Genomic DNA, 20,916 nt, shown 5'->3' on the forward strand with positions numbered 1-20,916 from the left:
AAATGAAGATCTTTTACATTGTTAACGTAATTACATTGTAAAATATATAAGCTTTATAGCTTTATTCTTTATTTTATGTATTCTTTTCTCATATGTAGTTTGATGTTTAGCCCACTTGTACGAACATGCTCTTTGCTCGTTCGTTATGTTTCTGACATACGGATAATAAGTTCCGTCGCAATTTTATGTTGCAAAGCTTTCTAAGCGAAGAAAGAGAAACGGAATGCAAGACTCGCATTTTTCTAAAGAATAAAGTTTCATTCGGAGTAAAAAAGATGAACTCTCAAAAGGTCAGACTCGATTCTCTCAACCATTGAAACATTTTTCGGGTAACGAAGAATTAAATTCCGCAAAAAGGGTTTAAATATCGTATAAGTGGGAAGGAATGAGAATTATTGTGGTTGGCGGGATAGAGAGCCGAGGCCATTGGCCGCGAGAATTCGCGAGATGCGAGAGCTCGAAAAAAAAGGTATTCATTATGTATGGAATGTTGCTTTGAAGTTGTAACCAAATAGCAAATAACGAAACGAATGAGAGATGAAAAAAGTTCCGAGAAGGGATGGTCAAAGCAATTTTCCTTATCTTATCTCCCTTTTAAGATTTAAATCGACCAAATGGTTTCAGAGTTTGATGAATTTTTTCTCTTTTCTTTTTTTTTCTTTTCTGGTATTTTTTTTTTTTTTTTTTTCTTTTAATAAGGAAATTTGGAATACGTAAGATGCGAAGACTTGCAGATGTCTCGTTCGTAAAGAAGAATAAAAGAGAAAGGAAGAAACATTTTCGAGCCGTAATTCAAGCGAGAGAGAAAAGCAATCTTGGCGAAGCGCAGTATCTCTTATGTTAGAGGGGACAAAAAGTCGCAGCGTCTTCGTGGTAAACGCGTACGGAGGGATTGCATGTTCAAGAAGCGAAAGAGAGAATGAAAGAGGTAGAGAGAGATAGAGAGAGACAGAGAAAGAGAGAGAGAGAGAGAGAGAGAGAGAGAGAGAGAGAGAGAGAGATAGTAGGACTATGCGGGTTTCTATGTACGACGTTCGTACAAACGTATATATTCTCTTGGCGAGTACTCTGGGTGTGGACGAATGTTTCGTTCTCCGTACGATAACCCACTGGCTTTGTAAAGCGTACCGCCGTCATGGCATACATTCGTTCCCGCGACTATTCTATGTATATATGTAGGTATGTACACCCGCACTCATGCACCTACACGGAATCATCGACGGATTCACGAACATGAATGCACCGCTCATTACGAGATAATGGGTTATTTAGATCCTTCTCGAATTACCAAATCGACAATGAGGGATTCGATTCGAAAAAATATCTTTTATTCTCTATCTGTTTATCTATCTTTCTCGCTCTTTTACATTCTTATGCCCCTAAGGTATTTCAGGTCTCTACGAAGCAACGGCGAATTGAAAGCGAAAAGGAAGGAAAGTGGATAAAAACGAGAAGAGAAGAGAGAGAGAGAGAGAGAGAGAGAGAGAAAGAGGAAGAGATGCATTTTGGTCGGTAGCTCGAAAAAAGAAACAACAGGATATGCAGTGTAGAGGAGACAAGACACAACTTCTCGTTTTTTCTTCTTCCCTTTTTCTTTCTATCTCTCTTATCTTCTCTGTTCTTTATCCGCTCTTTTCTCGTTTGCCCGAAATGTGCACCAGTGGGAAGTGTAATCTCCGCTGTAGATTTAAAGTCTCCCACTTACACGCACTTGTCGCATTTTTTTTCTTCTTCTTCTTCTTCTTCCTCTTTTTCTTCTTCTTCTTCTTCTTCTTCTTTCCTTTCATTCATTTTCTTTTTCACTTTATCAATATGTTCATTTGCGAAAAATGTTTTTTCTTTTTTTCAAGTCAAATCGGTGATTTTTTAATACAACTCTACTATATACTCGTTCGATCGATTCCACTTTCACGCCTCGCTAGTCTAATCGAATTTATTATCCCCTAATCGAGAAGAGAGGAATCGTTTCCGCTTGAAATAACGAACGATCTCGGTGCGTGCGTCTCAGAAATTGACGTGCCAGGCGAAACTTTTCTTAGCTTTCATGGTCGTTGTCTCGAGAGAACGTCGCCGCCTCTCTCATTCGAGCATTACAAATCAGCGTCGCACGAGAAGAGTCTTCCGGGTGTGACGGAGCGGAAATCGCCATTGTGCACCGTCCTCGCGCGAACTCTCTCGCGTTCTTCGCGCACGAATCGTGCCATCGAGGAAAGAAACGAATCACTATACCACGTGGAAAGGCAAAAGCGTATCGATCCTCTGACTCACAATGTCCTCTTTCCTTTTTCTTCCTCTTCTCTTTCTTTTCCTTTTCTTCTAATTTTTTTTCTACTCTTTAACGAAATTCCTTTCTCGCGTGTAAGCACAACGCGGTGTACTTAAGAGAAGTTTTTTTTTTCGTATTGAGAATACGCAGGAAACGGAATAAGAATGCGCAATCCGTCGAAAAACTACGTTCGTCGATCATAAGCTAATTGGGACGAGAGATACTTGGCCGAGTCTTTCCCGTGGGAATGAAATTATCGTAGTTCGCCAGGCCGAGGATGCCTACGCGGCTCTGGGTGAGGATCGAGAGAAAAGAGAGAGAGAGAGAGAGAGAGAGAGAGAGAGAGAGAGAAAGAGTAAGAGAAAGAGAAAGAGAGAAAAGGCGCATATACACCAAGGCCGCAATTATTTTAAGTGCGCAACGATATCCAAGTAACTATTAATGACGTTCTTGGAGATGAAATCGCGTGTTGATCAGGAATAAAGCGACCGAGCGCGTGTGTACGTAGGCGCGAATTAATTGGTATAATAATGACTATTATGATATACCTACCGCTCCTGCTTTGGCGTTGGTTTTTTTGCACCTTATAAAAAGGCTCTCTACCTATTGAACCGTGGAAATTTTTCTTCTGTCGAGAAAATATCATTGATATTCCTCTTATTATTCTTTCTTTCTGCCTTTCTTTCTTTCTTTCTTTGTCAGATGGGAAATTTAATTTCCTCGGTTAAATTCCATTCGTTTATCGCTCATATATTATTTCAAGCGGTAGACGTATTACAATTCACCATTGTCATCGATCACAGATTCTCTTTCTCTCTCTCTCCTAAAATTTCTAATCACAGCTACTTACGTCCCCGAAACTCTCGTAATGCGATTTAGAATCCCCCAATCTTGCGCCAATATATCCTTTTGTGTTTGGACAGAAGCAAAAGCGTGATATCGTAATACCGCATGCTTTTGCGTCCTGACGATGATATTGCACCCAGGAGGGAGAGAAAGAGAGAGAGAGAGAGAGAGAGAGAGAGAGAGAGAGAGAGAGAGAGAGAGAGAGAAGGGTAGTATTAGACGCGTCACGAATTCCAGCGGGTGAGCGGTCGCATTTTATGGATTACCAGAAGAGTACACGATGGATGGAGGAGAAGGGAGCAGACGAAGCGTGGGTTGCATCGTCCCTACAGGACATAAAATCGCGTGTACGTTGTAACCACAGTTTCGGGACTCGAGGGGTGGACAGGACCCCTTCGTCGATATATCGTTTCGAGGGTGCCCCTTTTTTCCCAAACCTAACTGGCAACAGGCGTTTTTTTTTCTTTTTTTAACAGGAAGCAGCTGCCGTCCTCGAAACGTCGGCTTTTCTGATTATTAACGTTCGAACAAGAAGCATCTTTCGCAGGGGGTACTACTTTGTTTCTCTCGTAGTTACTCGGATTTCCAGTTTTCAACTTTCTCTCTCTCTCTCTCTCTCTCTTTCTTCTTTTTTCTCTCTTTTCTGTTCGCCATTCGACGCGTTAATTAACCGTGACTCTTTTTAGTCGGTCGCTTACAGCCCAAAGTACCTATACCTTCTTTTCGCGCGCGAGGCGGTAAAAGTGACTGCGTTTACTGCTTCTCGGTAGCGAGAAACGAGAGGAAAAGGAGGAGAAAGAGGAGGAGAGAACACGTTCGAATGCCGTATAACGAAGTATACAACACGCGTGGTTAACGTCTGGTTGTTTCCATGCAGGAGACGAGGAGAACGATCCGAAAATATTTCATTCGATACCGTCGTCTTATCGCTTCAAAACATACGTCTTGCTTGCTCGATAACGCCGAGTAACTAATTTATGAACGTGAAGCAATAGCTGAATGATCGGTCGATAGTAGGTAATATGTGTAGGATTTATAGGAAAAGCGCAATCTCGAATCGATATGTTCGTATCTGGTACATACTCCCTGGTCGTTCGATAGAGAGTATAAAAAAATCTATTAACTACATCGTGCTTTTAGCCGTAAAAATGGATATTCCGATGGGCAGTAAAACGTTTATTGGTAAATGTTGGTCGATGCTGTAAATCAGATAACAAAAGGAATCTTTTCGTTGTAATAGGTAGGTAGGTATCCTTTCGAGGTCGCTTAAAATATCAATAAAAAAAGTCAGGACGATTCGTGGGACATTTCGTGGGACATCGGATATAACGGGGTATAAATCAGCATAGGCGGTTTATCGGGTTTAGCCATTACCGTTATAACTCCAAGAGCAACGAGAGAAAATATATAAATACATCGGGAAAGGGGGTAAGTGCCACCACATTTTCGAATCGTTCTCGTGCATTCCACATATTTTGTAGCAATTCTAGCAACTCCTTTGATCTCTTGATTGCACGGAACGTGGAATACGTGGTAACAGGAAGAAGGTGTCTCTCGAGTTCATGGAGATATTTACGCGCTGTCTGCGTACTCGTAAATGTCGTCGCGATCTCTCCTTTCTCTCCCTCTTTCTCTATCCTTGTTTCCATGTATAAGCAATGACGTGGCGCTAAAGCAATGCTAGGCTTTAATGACGAATAATTAATTTATGCTTTGTTAAAGAACGCGCAACGTTTGTCCTACAGGCATATTGTGTATTTACGACGTACAAAAAATCTCGTCGTGTCCCTTTTCTCGTTTACCGATCGTTTTCTCCTCGTAATTCGAACGTTCGTTTCCGCGTGATTCGGTATGACCGACACACGAGGGTTATTTCCATGAATCAAGTAGCGAATTCTCAATCTTCCGAGCGAAAGGTACTAGTTTCCTCGAGGGAAACCGCTGATTTGTGGCCTCCTCGCAAATCGATGTTGCTTTAATACTTGGAACTACAAGGCGCCATGAAAGTCGAGCTACCGAGTGGATAATAGGAAAGCTATTGTGGTTTTCAAAAACGAGCTTCCTCGCGTGCACTCATCGCCGACTTTACATATCGTGATCTTCTCTGGAAAAACACGTTCCAATATCGACGACTTCGATCTGTCGCCTTGGATCGACTAAACGACATTTTATTTAGCAAGCACGTCGACCGTAAGTAGTCGTTCGAGACGAACGTCTAATCAAATTTGCATGTTATCCGTATAATATCGCTACCCAGTAAGAGTTACTAGACGATATGACCTAATATTTTAATAAACCAACAAAGTGACTGATAGGTAGGTGTACGTGTAGTATTAGTCGCAATCGGATTACAAGCTGTAAGAATAATGATGAATTATCGATTACGTCCATACCGGATCGATGTCCTTTCAAAGTGCTATAGTACCAAGTATTAGATACGCTCTCTTAAAAAGGGAAAATCTCCTTAGAACGTCTACAAGGTATTTATCTATGTAAATCGAAGTTCGAAAGATCGAAAGATCATGGTACTGCTTCTCTTACATAAACTGGCGCTGGATAAGTGATGCAAGGCTAATAGTATGCGGAGGTCGATCCTCTACAATGTAATGAATAGCGATAGTCGCGTTGTAAGAATTTTCTAAATCCCTCAAGCGACTTAGCTGTACAAAGACTACCGCAGTGACGTATCTAGATCCCTTGCTACCAAGCGCGCTTTCAGACAGGGCAATTCCGGTAAAATGACGAATGAGCCGTAAGCGTAGTTACCGTTTATTCAGACAGAGTAAGAGAGAGAGAGAGAGAGAGAGAGAGAGAGAGAGAGAGAGAAATAGAACGAAACGTCGCTTTGGTACTTAGCCAACTTGCCATTCATTAAGTTTTTTTTTTCTTTCCTCCCTCACATTCGAGAAGCAGTGCGTGATATTACTCGACCGAAAAGTCAACTTTTTCGAATCTCCTGGTTACGACGAGATCCAACTATAAAAATACATTCTGACTTCATACGCGAACAACCCTCGCTCTCTCTCCCTCGTTCGAACGATATTTATATTTCGAAGAGAGAAATGTTTAAGTACGATTCGTAAAGCCATACAAGACAAAGCGAAGAACGCAAGGTGGTCAGCTTGTTAAGCGTTGGGTCAGCGTTTTCAGAATCGTCGTTCCAATGCGAATGCAACTTGCTCCTCGTTTAACGACGTGCTGCTTTGTTTATATCATGTTTCGTGTACGTCGAAAATACGGTGTTTCTATGATGTGTCTCGTACACAAGTAGATATAACGCAACGATCCATATGTGTACTATTCGATTCGTTTCGATCTTCGTTTTATGAAAAGTAACTTTTTCATTCGAAATTGACACCGAAGAGAGGCAACAGACGGTGACGAATTATAAGAGAGAAAAATGTTAGGAACGTAAATGTAATCTATAGAAACGTAGTGCAAAGAGAGTTCGATAAAAGCGCCGAAGCGAAACGCAACCCAGGCATTGAAGTCTCCGAGCGCGAGAGTACTTTCCGCACGACTTTCGTCACAATTCGATAAAATCTCGCGAAAAATTTCATCTGTAAGACGCGTACGTTTACTTCTACCGCACGGGAAGGTGATTATTTTACTATCAGCGCTGGTCATTAGATCCTTTCCTCGTAAGCAGTCTATGAAGAAGAGAGAAAGAGATAGAGAGAAAGAGAGAACCATATGGGATGAATCCGATCCAACGAGTTATTTCAGCAATCTTATTAAACGCACTTTACGTAGTGTGCCTACAAAGGGAGTCTCCTTCGAAGACACGACGAGGTAGTAAACGTCAGCCTCTATGCGCGAAGAGTCGAGTCTCTTCCATGATCATCACGGAAACAGATTTATGATAATCAAGGAGGCACTCGCTTTCAGCTCTTTACCATCTCGCTCTTTCTTCCCTTGACAGCTTTTTTAAAACGAAATTTCGATTTCCTCGTAAGAGAACGAGATTTACAACCTCGTTTCTTCGGACATACTTTTTTTCACCCTCTCTTCTATATGTCTCTGTCTTTCTTTCTCTCTCGTTTCTCCTTTTGGTCGTTTAGTTCACGATTCTCTTTTCTTCCTTTTTCTTTTCCTCTTTTTATTCGTCGGGTACGCGTACGAGGGCGGAGGAGAAGGGACGTCGCTTTTTTTTTTATTGCGCTCCTCTTCTTATACGCTCCACGACGAAGACGGCAGCCGCGTACTCGTTCGCGAAATGGATTCTCGTGGCTGCGCACGCGAACAACCACGAGCGATTTCGTCTTTGCATAAACATAAGTAAAGCGGGCACTATTTTTTGTCGATCGTTAACGTCAAAAACACTACCTACCTATTAGCTAGAATTCGAGCTACGCCACGAGAGAAATTTGAACCTTTCGTATTTACTTCTTCCTCGTACTTTTTCTTTTTTCAATGGACTTTTTCCAAGAGACTTTTTCATCTTTTATCAAAAGATGTCGCGTGATATTCACGACGTTAATTCTCGAATTTGAATCGAAGGGAAAACGAGCGTTATATAAATCTCTTTTCATCGTACGAAAGAGTTCGTTAATATGAGAAACGAGTAGACATGTTGTTCGGAATATCATTCCGATTAAACTTATTGAACGCTTACGTAATTCGAATGACGTGAAATGATACAAAGACGTGTCACTTCAAGGACGATCTCGTAGATGGGGCAAGAAATCAAGAGGAATACGTTACGAGAAAAGAGGATAATATTCTCGTAAAAACGTCAGTATCCGCTTTTTCTCGCTTTTTACATCGCCTTGTCCAGGACAATTTGGACGAGGGCGTGTCGTAGGGCGTGCGAACGTTACGGGCCCCGTCTCCTGTAATTTTGGCAGTCGTAATGCCTTGCCCGTCCGATAAAATTTGATACAGACCGAACGAAGAAGAGTAAGAAGAAAAAGAAAGAAAGAGAGAGAGAGAGAGAGAGAGAGAGAGAGAGAGAGAGAGAGAGGAAGAAAAAGAGAGATAAACGGTCGTTATTCAAAACAACGACGGTCGTTTCATCGTGAGAAATCGATTCGCCGGCAAATGCTCGGGTACGACGACTTTAAACGCTTTGGCACGCGTGCCAACGGCGATATACTTTACGTTTTCACGACTTTTCGAATATAATGAAGGGGAGATGAAGGGTTGAACGTAGCACTATGATTCTCGTTTTGAAAAATATAGACACAGAAATTCATTATCTAAACAATTCTAGATTCAAAAGAGATTAAAAAATGTTTAATTTACAAATTCACTTTTCGGACACTCGATATAGGTGATTATTTGTTGGATAGGCATTATAAAAAATTGTTGGACGCGCACTTACATCGAATTCGTGGTGTTCCAGTACAAGCTGATCGCCTTCGCGCAGTTGCTCACGGTAGAGAGTAAAACCGTTTGTAGGCACACGAGGAACACCAGGGTCATAAATGACTTGGAAACCATCGTAAAAACGTGGACGAGGACGAGCACCGTCAGTACGGCCACTTGGACTCAACAATGAGAACAACGAAAAAACGATAACAATAACAACCGCAAAAAGAACGAGAACACTTGCACTTTCGTCGGCGTCGTCGTCGTTGATGTCGTCCACAACCACCTTCCACCAATTTGTCGCACGGCCACCACATCCACTTTAGCACTTAAACTTTTCTCTCGGCGAGTCGTCTCACGCTAATCCCTTTTGGATGCACCGAAAACGATTTCTCTTGAAAAAATCGTAGATGGAGCGTAGACTCCGATGATGATATTTTACGATGAACTCGCGACGAAAAAAGATCTACGAAGAGAACTACGATGGTTAAATTGCGACATGGACCAGGTGATCAGACTCGATCGTTTTCAGACTCCGTTCGCTTCTTCTCAAAGTTGTCCAGCGAAGTAAGCTTTGTCCCATGGATCCATCCCGTGCTTCTCTCACCTGGAGTGTGCCTTGCCAGACCTCTCATTGGTCCAGCTTTTTCCAGGAGTCTTCCCTCGAGAAAATCACGGTGCTAGGAGGTTCGAGACGTTCCGCATATCAACGGCGGACCGTCGGCCGTCGATCTTCGACCTACGCGCGCTCTCTCACCGTACACCTTACACCAACCGCGAGTGAAAAGAGTAAGCTCTCCGAGCCGACTCTTCTTTGAGGATCGTTCTTCGAGCTGAACGAATCAAAGTAGACTTCACGAAGATCGTAAAAATCCTAACGCTGGGATATAAAAGGAGTAAGTCTTGTAGAACAATATTCACGATGAAACGATCTTCGAAACGTATTATCCCAAAGGAGACGAAGAATTAATTTCGATGCTTCTTCGCAATCACCTGGATTTCACTAAGAACAAAGAAACACTGATCTCGGAGATTTCAAAAAAACTACGGTGTTGTTGGGTCGTAAGAACACTTTGTATCGGGCTCGCACTGTTTCTCGGAAATGTTTCCAAATAACGCTGTAATTTCCAGGTAGGGCGTAGAAACGATGTGAAGTCGAGAAAAGTCGACGATATCGAATGATAATATAATAGTAAAGAGCAGTCGTATAATAGTAAAGATAGCCGTCGTCTCGTCGTACAGTGCCGCTGTTCGAGACTCTCTTCGCGCGGAGAGAAAACGGTACTTCCCCACTCGGTGTCGCGGACGCGTCTGTCGGCCCGAGCCGAGCCGTCGCGGCCGTTCGTCTCGCGTCAGCAGACTCGTGCGGCGGCGGCGGCTTCGGCGGTTACGGCGGCAATAGCGGCCGAGGGTGTCGAACGCCGCCGAACTTAACCGAAGACGCGCGAACACGCAGGAGAGCCCACCGCGCGTTATTCCTCCTTGAGCTCTTTCAGAGGCACGCGGTATTACGCTCTCTGCTCGCGAGACGCGCGTTTCCGAGTGCCTCTTCTCTCTCTCTTCGTGCCATTCCACTTACGATCGAGAGACGTGCCTTAGCTTCTCTCTTTCTAACTCTCTCTTTTTCTAACTCTCTCTCTCTCTCTCTCTCTCTCTCTCTCTCTCTCTCTCTCTCTCTCTCTATCCCTCTTTTTCTTCTATTTCTCCATGAAATCTTTTCTTCGATAACCTTGTTCTCAATGACACAGTTTTTGTTTTCCTAAAGACTCGTAAACAACAACTTTGTAATATTTTCCATTCAACCTTCGTAGTGGTAGTTTTTCTGCAACTTTCCAAGAACTCAAGGAGAGTTTATATAATATTGTTTACTATGGCTGTTCGATAAATGGATATTAGTCATATATGTATATCCATTGACGCGTCCTTCACGAAATATAAACATCTACTAATCACGATACTTTTACAGAGACTCTATTAACGAATTATTAAAGGACAGTCTTACACCAGCGATCTTTCACGTCGGTTCGGGCTTTTAAGAGAGCGAGAGTGCTTTCTTGACTTACGATCGGCGTTAAGACTCGTTTCCTGCTTCAATTTCGTTTCGCTTTTTCTCCCCTTCGTCGTAGTCGTCTATCCGTTTTCCAGAGAGAAGAAACTATATACACTGGGAAATCTTTTCCCCTTCTTAACTAGAGCGTGCGTCTGCTGAGAGTGTCTACATATATTTCTCGCGAGTGATGCGCCGAGCCGAGAGGAAGAGAGATGGATCGAAAAGGAAAGAAGGAAACAGAAATATAACTGAATATAAAGATGTATACATGTATATATATTTCTGAGGATGCACTCGGGTATGTGGCGCCCTCGTATATAAGAGGAAAAGAAAGAGAGAGAAAGAGAGAGAAAGAGTTATAGAGAGAAGGAGGAGAGAGACGATCATCATCCTCCGTGTTGCTCTCTCCTGCACAACGATCTCGGGGGCATACTCCTTCGCTCTCTTGGATCTCGAGAACCGGTATCTACCCACGGACAGTCATGTCGGTCATTAGTCCGACTAATGCAACGCTTCGAATTCTATCGGTCTACGGCGCCGCAACGTTCATTTCCTTTCCTCGCGTTTCGTTTTCGAACGAAGATGGACCAGAAAATAGACTGGAAACTCGTATATCGGACGTTAGCGTGCGTTTCCAAAGAAACTCGAAAGGCTAGCTTTCGAGTGCGAAATAGAGCGAAAACGAAGGCGTACGCTTCGGATCGTCGAGCACGCAAATTCGCTCTGATTTTCTTTTGCTTCCTCGTCTCTAAGCGATCACTTGTCTCTCTCTCTCTCTCTCTCTCTCTCTCTTTTTTGTTTTTTATTAAAGAACGAGAGAAGAATAGAACAATAGGATAGGATTACGAGGGAGGTAGAAAGAACACGGACACGGCGAATCGATTATTTGTCCGTCCGCGGGCCTTGATTTTTCACTCGTCACGGGCCATTAGACGATGGTATTCCATCGTTCCTATCTCGATCTCTCGGTATCTCCTACACCGGCCGCCCGTCGATCTGCGATCCTTTCAAGATCTCGAGAACGCCTCCTTCGAATGCGTACTTCGTACAACGATTTGGGGGAAAACTTAATAGATTTGTAAGACGTGAATAAAACGTGTTTAAGGGGATTAGGATGCCGCTTGGCTCTTTGGTGATCTTTAAATCGTTCTCAAACAAACTCGCAGTGAGGTCTTCTTGATCGTTGACTCACAATCCGTTTGTTACACATCTTCGAAAAGTTAGAGCTCTTTCTACGTTCTTTCTTTCGGCAAGCAAAACGGCCAACAACACCCGATACACAATGGATAGTATTAAACGAATGTAAGGTAGTAGGTAAAGCGGTGCTCTGACTAGAAACGCATTTAAGTATCTCGAGTAATGCTTCACGAAAGGAAAGTGCTCGGCAAATATTGATTCTTGCGGTTCTTACGCACTTCTCCAGCGAGACTCGGAAAAAAGGAAACGTTTCTGCCCGACGGAAGGGACGAGGGACGAATGAAGAAAGGCCAAAATCCTATGTACACGCACGACCAATGGCTGAGAGAAGCAGCTTTCACCACCGGAGACTCTCAAGAGGATTCTCTCGACTACCGGCGTTCCGAGCAGGTGAGACGACTTCAAAAATGGCATTCCGAGCTTCTCGCGAAAAGCTGCGCAGTTAGTCTTTCTCCTTCTCTCTCTCTCTCTTTCTCTCTCTCTCTTTCTTTGTATACACTACGCTTAAGTTTGCGTTTGTTTGGGTCAGAACGCTTTAGAGAAGCAATTCATCGTTCGAAGAAACTCGCAATGACTTAATAACCGTGTAGCGTTTTAAAAAGAACTTGGAACCGTTTTCAAGATACGCAAGATATAATAAATGGTTCTATTATACGTTTAACAGTATGTACTTATGTCTGCGAGGATTTTAGAGCTAACCGCTAACAACGCTTGGGAAAATACACGTAACTTCTCTTATTCCGAATTATCTCGATTTGTTCTACCTTTCCGGATAAAAGCTTTTTTAGACACTCGTGTGACACATCGACTTCTATGAAAGGGAAGAATTTCATTTTTGAAAGGACTGTCATGGCTTTACTCGAAAGTCGCATGACATCGTCGAGCATAAACGAGTCTCCTTTTCGTCTCGAAAAAATTATCATATTTTTATCATTCAGAGGGCTTTCGAAGGGGTTACGCTTAATTTACGAAGAAGCACGACCTTTGGTCACACATTGTAAAATTCTTAACGGTCATCTATCATCGTTATTTATCGGCATTCGCCAAATTCGTACAAGTATCGTACAAGTATATGCGTACAAGACTAACACGTAGATATAGGTATACGTTTGTATCTATCTACGTGTATGTTATATATAGGTACATACATAGATAGAGATACCTACATACGTGATTACGTGGCAGTCGCGTTCCTTTCCATCCTCCAATCCATTTCGCTTCATTACCAGCGCGGATCCACCGTCGAGGAGGTTTCTCTTGACCTCTGCCTTGAACTATGATTGGACACGTTACATCGATCCACGTCGATCCTGATTCGAGCCATCGTTCGCACGTAAACGCGCGCGTCAGTGGATATCTCACCTTCGTCAAAGCCGCGGACGATATCGCTCATCGACGTTTCTCCTCTTGCCGGCCGATTACTACGAACGAAAGAAGTCGACGAGTTGCGTGCGAGCAACCAGAAAGAGAGAAAGAAAGAAAGAGAGAGAGAGAGAGAGAGAGAAATCGATCGATCGATCGTGCATTAACCGAAAGGTTCGCACCTGCGTACTCTTCATTTAAGCGAGAAAAGCGAGGACGAAGGACTCGTAGCGATTCATGGAGTGCGTGCGTGCGTGCGCGCGCGCGCACGGTGACTCGATTCTCGAGAGATCGAGAGAGGATCCATTAGCCATTAGCCAACGTTTATGCCCGTCAAAGTGTCCGATGGAGAACAATGGGGAACCTAGAATAGGAATCGATTTTACGCCTTTCCTTCTCTCTCTTTCTCTCTTCCTGCCTCTCTCTGTATCTTTCTTTGGCGCTCACCTTTCAAGGCGCGTGCTTTCGTCTTTGCTATTTTTTTCACCCCTCCGCACATTAGGCAGCGATTCTTGCCACAGGTACGTATTTAATTTGTTAAACCGCGCTCCACCCTCATTGGCATCCGACCTTTGAGATGGTCCTGGCAATGGCGTGGCTCTCGCGCGATTATTAGAAACGAAAAGTTCTCTGGGAATGAATCGCCTACGTAAAGTTATCAATTTTTCTCTCTAAACAATTTTTAATTGAGTTCACGTATTGAATTACGAGATTATTCCAAAGACGTACATTTCATCGAAACAAACAAGTTGGGACAAAAAATCATCGCTGTATCGCGCCATTGCTTGCATCCAACAATTCGACACACGAACGATCTTTAGGCGCCAAGACAATGGTCCTTCCCTTCGTCCCTTATTGTTTCGGCTACGAGGACGACGACGACGACGAGGACGCCGCCGACGAGCGGAATCTTAAAAGAGCGGCCATTATTATACTTCCATTCAAAGATGCCAACCCCGCTCTTCTCGCGGCTCTCCTTCGAACCCTTCCCCTAATAATCGAACGAGCCTGGAGACACCTGCGTGAAATCGAAGAGAGCCGAACGCGTGAAAAATTTCTTCGGCTTCTCACGACGAACGAACCTGAAGGAAGAGGGTTATTGGGGAGAATTGCGCTTGTACGTCATCGAAGGCGATAGGTCACCGTTACTAACCCTTCACCTCTTCCCTGTACTCTTTCGTATACTCAACTACGGTTCCCTTTTAGACGTGGAAATCCTTGCACGTTGGATAATCCTTTTGCGAATTTTCTCGTTATCGTGGCTCGGAGAAAAAGAGACTCTCCTCAGGAATCTGTGGAATAATGGTAGAAAATACGTGTGTGGCCCACGTAATCGGGGGATTAAAATGGATACGTTGAAAACATAATGAGCTTACGTTAGGAATAGCCTGTATTATTATGAAGAAGCTAGCTTCTCCTTCTCGCACGCGCGTGCGTGGCACGCAGTTAGAAGAAGAAGAAGAAGAAGAAGAAGAAAAGAGAAAGAAATAGAGAGACGTGGACACAGAAAAGAACACAATGGCAAGTGGTATTCTATTATTCCATGCGTTCCTCGTGCATCTCTCTCTCTCTCTCTTTCTCTCTTATTGTGGTCTCTCGCACGGTCAAAGGAATGTAAGCATGAAATCATTCTCCGATATCTCATGTGGAATTTTCTCATCCCCGAACAACGCGATACGCCCCCATCCGCAGGTTGCTCGCTCATCTCGCTCTTCTAATAATTCTTCAAGGCCAACATTAATTATAAGAGGTGTCGGAACACTTTTATACGCGCATACGGGCGTGCTTGTGCAAGCAGAACGTTCCTTTATTGATTTTTACTTTTTTTCCCTAGCTTTTTTAAATCTGAAAGAAAGAGAGTTAAAAAAAGAAGAATTATGGTGGTACATTTCCTCCGGTTTCTCCGGTAGTCTTGCATATAGGTACTATCGAAAAAGAGGGAGAACAGCGAAACGTTCGTTTTTCGATCTCCATCGATCTCTGTTAGTGCTCGTCTTCTGCGGTCTAGAAAGGAACGGGAAATCGCGGCCAATGATTCGGAACGGCGCTCGACCTTATTCTTTCACTACGAAGTGTGTTTCCGCGATTCGTTTTTACTTTGCTATATTGGGAAAAGAAACGTTCAATCGTAGTTTAGATAGATAGAATATCATTTATGTAGGATTTCCATTTGAAAGAAAATAGCTTTTCGATCAGCACCTAAATGTTACGCGGTTAACTAATTCAAGTGCTACCGAGGAGCATGTACCTACGTAGGTATGTAGACACGTACGTACTTACATACGTCGAATTCACGAGGTAACGCAGAAATTACCTTTTTGCGTGGGCATGACGCGTACGTTCCGACGAGCATTTACCTCGAGCGTCTGCCTCCTCGACAGGTGCGCGAGATAGTCGTGAGAGAGTAAGAGAGTGAAAGAAAGAGAGAAAGATAGAGAGAAAGAGAGAGAGAGAGAGCCGCAAGCTCGAGTCCTCATCCCCGCGTGTATACTTGCATACCTGCGATTTCACCTGCCACGAATCGAGTCGAGCATCCCAACTGTGCAGACATCTCGCGTTGTTCTCGTTTATGTGGATGAGCTCAAGTCTTAAAACGAATTTGAGGCGCTAGAGAGTCGTCAGCAATGGTCGTACATCTCGTAAATAGATGCCATAAATGTATTCGTTGCCGATTCTGCATTCCATTGGTATATACGAACAGACGCAACGACTCCTGAATTAACGGCGCACGCTTCGATAAACGCAGCTGGTACAATACACATCCACTTAGAACCGTGTATTTAAACATCTAAAATACGATAATCGTCCGACGAGCAAACGTTCGTCATACGCTCGATTAAATTGCGCCATGTCCATTGCACGAGAACGAATTCTCTTCGACGAGATTACTATTGCTACGGACTTACCATTCGCTTTGCGAATATGTGTCTACCCTACGGATATGATTCTTTTTTAATTATCACGAGAAAAACCAACGCTTAATACGAGTTGATTAAAAAGAAGGAGTTATCACGATTATACGTCGACACGTGAATCCGATATTTTTGTGAAATTTTTTGTTTGATCTATTCGATCGGAATCGAGCACCGGAGATTTTTAATTCTTAATCTGTAGAAACTCGTTTTATAATACATCGATTTGTAAATAGTAGGTATGTTATTTTTAAAATGGCAGATGTTTTCATGTTTTAACCGGAAAAAATCATGGTTATTCATAAACGAGATTTAATTATTCGCGTAACAGGAAGAAGTAAAAATTTATTCATTTTTCTTTTCAACAGAAAAAAGAAAAACATAACATTTCCCAGTTTCTTTTTTAATATTTCACTCGTATATTTATAAATGAGTATACATAATTTTATAATTATAACTGATGGCAAATAAATTATAGCAACTTGTTAAACGGTGTGGAAGAATTAATTCGTGATAAAAATTACGCTTTTCTCCTGATAAAAGAATAAATAAATCATTTGTTTTTCACTTTGATTAAAAAAACATTACGTATCTCGGTTCTTCATTTCACAAATCATTAATTCATCCAAAGTTTCCTGTCTTCATTTTAACCATTTTATTTTTAATCAAAATAAATTTCTTAGAAAAATATTCTCTGATTAACAGGTTAATCTCAGCTGCTCCAAATATTCCTCAGTAAAAATATTAAGCATTGCAACAAACTTTGGAACCGCGTTAGAGACGTTTCGGGTAGTATTTCGGCAAGACTAATCCAGGATTTTCCGATTTTCAGCTAAAACAAAGTATCGTCTCCGAACTAAATGGTAAGACTTCGAAGGACGTTCGACGATTAAGTCGAAACCGCTTGCTACTTCGTCGAGCGAAGAATCGTCGTCGAACTTTCATCCTCGATCGACCTATATGGAGGCACGGTTTCAAAGATAGCGATCGAGAGTTCGCACGAGCCTTCCGCGTTCGGGATTCCGTAAAGAGCAAGAAGCAAGTTTATGTGTTGGCGTTTATAAGCTAGTGTATAGTGAACGTATACGTGTATGTGTGTATCTCGAATCTCGGTTAATACCACTACAGTATGGCATTCTCTCGGTCTATCCTCTCCTTCTCTGACTCTGTCTTGTTTGTAGGCGAGCGAAGGAGCGTGCGCGTGAGCGCTCGAACGACTTAGCCTTAATTAGCTTATGTTAGTCCGGCTTAATGCTCCAAGATTCCGTGCCTTTGTCTTCCGTGCGGTTACGCGTTTATACGGTACCGTATATGTATGTAATATCTATATAAATATACAATGTCTATACATACATAACCGTAGGAAACGAGTACGAATAGTCGCGAACGAGATTAGCATGTACGCGTGCGAATATCGAACACTTTCTCCGCTCCGATACCGATAATGTCTCGATTTATTGGTCGGGCTTAGCCGCTGGCCCAGATTCTTTCGTTGAATCAAGCCGACTGTACGATATGAATTAGCCTCGAATGCGTTAATACCGGCCGCTCGCGAAAGGAGCCAGAGGGTTGGTAAAGAGAAAGAGAGAACGAGAGCGTGGGTGGAAAATAAATAAGGATTACGCTGTTTTTTGGCCTCCCGAAAAGAGTATTTTCCATCCTCTTCTTCGGCTTTCGTTGATTCGCTTGCGAGTGCACTAAATCCTTGCTGGATTAGATACGGATTAGAAAGGGAGAGACATCGGATGATAATATTTTCGAAATTTCGACGTACGACCAGCTTAGGCTATTTCGGTGAACGGGAAACGTATTGCACGCGAAGTCGCGTCGCGCTTTTACCCAGTGTGGTTTCACGATTACAAAAGCAATTCGAGGAAAGGACTTAACGAAGTATATGGAAAGATGCCGATTAAAACGAGCTTCTTATTTTTCATCAAAACAAATGAAATTTTTGAAAGAATTTTTTTGAGATTTTTTCTGTACGCTCGAGGCAACGATAATCAATTATTGGATATCAAGATTACGTACGTATGGCCGATCCACGGATTTCCGCTGGTATGTTAAACAGATGTATTATATAGTGCACGAGGATGCGCATACATGACGCAGTCGCGAGAAATGTTATTCCGAACAACTTGCAAACTCTTGATGAGGGCGTCTTAAATTAACTTGCCCTCTCTTTCTCTTTTTTTTTTATACTTTTTGATAAGTCGCAAGAACGAGGGAAAGGGTAAACGATGAGGGAAAAGGTACGAGAACCGGTTGCTTTCGCAGATGATTTTTCGAGTCGAGTTTTACGATAAAATAATGCGTATCGTTTTGCGAATGAGACGACGAGTTCGGTATTTGAGAGAGAGAGAGAGAGAGAGAGAGAGAGAGAGAGAGAGAGAGAGAGAGAGAGAGAGAGAAGAAGGCGGTTTAAGTATGATCCTCTAAACGTTTCGACGCGTCCGAGACTCGATGTTCGGAGAGATGCAGAAGAGAAGTTTCACATCACGTACGACACAATCGTGAGCGAGGATAAAAAGAAGGTGTTACTTCGCAGCGGTCATGGACACGTGCATTCCATTCGAGTACCGGCGACCCTTCGAAGGACGGCGCGCGCATAGTCCTTCTCCTTTTCGTTCTTTTCTTCCTCTCCTTCTTCCACCACCTTAAAACACGGAATATGTCGAGAGAACGCGATGGCCACGATTTGTTTTTCGAGCATGAAAGACTTGCGATTCTCCTCGCGTACGCGCGATACACGTCCTCCTTGTACGTGCCGATCGCGTTCGTGCTTTTGAACCTTTCGACACTGTTCCTAGAGAAAGAGAGAAGGAGGCAGGGAGGTAGAGAGGAAGGAGAGAGGGAGAGAGAGAAAAGAGAGCCAATGTTTTACGATCTTATATTCTTCCTTTTGAAATTTACAAATCGAGCCTTCGAGAAAGCATTTATCCTGACATTTAATTACCATAATTATTCATTTTCGAAGCAGATAACGACGTAACAGGTTCGAGATCGGTATCGACGATTTTCCAAGAATGGAGATCGTGACCCGAAGGACAAATTCGTAGGTAAATATAAGCGTGTATATAGAATATACATACATATATTGAACGTAAAAACATTTAATACGCAGATTGATGTAAAGTAACGAGCTCGCATGGAGAGTATGAGGGCGCGAGAAAAAGCGGACGAAAGGAGAGAAGAAGAAAGGGTACTCGAGACAACGAGGAGGTGAGCTCGAGAAGGGCCTCCGTAAACTCGTCCAATCTTTTTTACCTCCGGATTCCTCTAGTTCATCTCGCGCACGACACGCAAGCTCACCGTGCGATTCACGCACCGTCAGCAAAAAACTTCCTTTCTCGGAATCTTCCCTCTCTCATTAAGCCTGCCCCACATATTATCTTTCGTCCTTACTCGACATTGTCACTTATAGTACACATAGCAAGACCTTCGAATGTCCTTTCCACATTTAAATCACTTTTCGTTCCCGTAATAGCTTGTTAATTGTTTGAAAATGGTAACGAACACGTAATCGAGAATCTATTTTGAGTTATTTTAAGTATTCGTGAAACGTAAGAAATTACAGGGAGCTCGGTCGAATAGACGTATAAGAGATTAACGCTACTTTCTAAAAGAGAAGACGACGAGTTGGACAACGGGTCAAGAAGTCAAGCACAGTGCTTTCTTCTTCGCTCTTGTTTTCGCGAAAGCGCGTACGGACGCCAAGTTGTATACGTACTATCCCGACCAGATTCTCTCTCTCTCTTGCTCTCTCTCTCTTGCTCTCTCTCTCTTTCTTTCTCTCGCATCGTTGCGTTTATGTACGTGCATGTATATTCGCCTCTAACGAGAAGATTGCGTAATCGGGTCAAGCTTCTTGGACCAGCATGGCGTCCAGTTAAAGTCTTTAAGGAGAAAAAAGAAAAGGAGTCGTTGCTCGACGTAACGAGTGGGAGAAAGAGCAAGAAAGGGAGAAAGACAGAGAAAGAGAATCAACACGAAGAGACATTTATTGTAGCTCTTAATGTCCAATAGGAAATATGACTCATTCCTTAACGTCGCAATGATATCATTTCGTAGTCGCTTGCCATTACGAAGTGACTTCCAATAACTATTGTTGCGATTCTTCTACACGAAGAAAAAGAGAAAGAGATCGAGAGGGTTAGCGAACGTCGACTCACTAATTATTCCTTTCGCGATAAGATCATCGACTAATGTTTAACGAATATACTAACGAGTCATGTTGACGCTTAAGTTGACTACTATGATTATTCATAGTAGTTCGAACGCGAGCAATTTTATCTTAACGATGCTATAATGTATCACAAAAAATAGTATGCGTTACCGTCGGACAATCTTGTGATACCTCGTTATAGTGCGAATCTCTGCTAACTGACATGGGATTTACTACACGTCAATTACATCGCATTTACAACACCACCTGGGGTCTTTCTAATTTAACACTTGTTTGCAAGAATTAGAAAGTATTTGAATCTAAGAATGATCCTACCAGATTCTTTTTTCTTTCTTTTTTTTTTCTTTTTTCCTTTTCTTTTTCTTTTCAGGAAGCCGCCGATGTTGGTAGACGATCGAATCGCATCGCCGGAGGATACAATTACACGAAAATTTATTCGCGATAAATCGCACGTGATCGAAAGAAGGAAAAGAAACTAATTCCCGCACGTTATTTATCCGAAAAGAAAACGAAAGTATACGACTTTATCGTTGTTCGTTGAGGAGAAAAAAGGGATCATAATGAGACGATTGTCGGCGATGACGAGATGAAAAAGCCTTTAAATTATCGTCTTACCGGTCGGAGAAAATCGCACGGTTAGGAGAAAGAAGAAGAGTGATACAGGAGAAGGGAAAAAGAGAGATCGTTGATGATAATGATGGGTTAACAGTATCGTTCGTTTCGCGCTTCTAACCCCTTACCATTGAATCGTTGTGTATTTAGGTTTTGTTGATCCGTTTATATCGAACCT

At 42.7% G+C, this 20,916-nt stretch overlaps 1 protein-coding gene across 2 annotated transcripts in view; it reads right to left on the minus strand.

The window, feature by feature from the left end:
• The window catches only part of LOC122632408 (ephrin-A5), a 649,201-nt gene that overhangs the window by 29,651 nt on the left and 598,634 nt on the right, over positions 1-20,916 (minus strand). The window contains exon 1 of one of the 2 annotated variants that reach the window (XM_043819148.1): positions 8,436-9,630. The exons of the other annotated variant lie outside the window; for it this stretch is intronic. Within the exon in view, the coding sequence (XP_043675083.1) occupies positions 8,436-8,554 (119 nt within the window). The 5' untranslated portion in view covers positions 8,555-9,630. Of the gene's footprint in view, positions 1-8,435; positions 9,631-20,916 lie in introns of those variants that run through there. 2 annotated transcript variants of the gene reach the window in all.

This window comes from Vespula pensylvanica, chromosome 10 (genome assembly GCF_014466175.1).
Source record: "Vespula pensylvanica isolate Volc-1 chromosome 10, ASM1446617v1, whole genome shotgun sequence".
In the NCBI taxonomy this organism is placed as follows: domain Eukaryota; kingdom Metazoa; phylum Arthropoda; class Insecta; order Hymenoptera; family Vespidae; genus Vespula; species Vespula pensylvanica.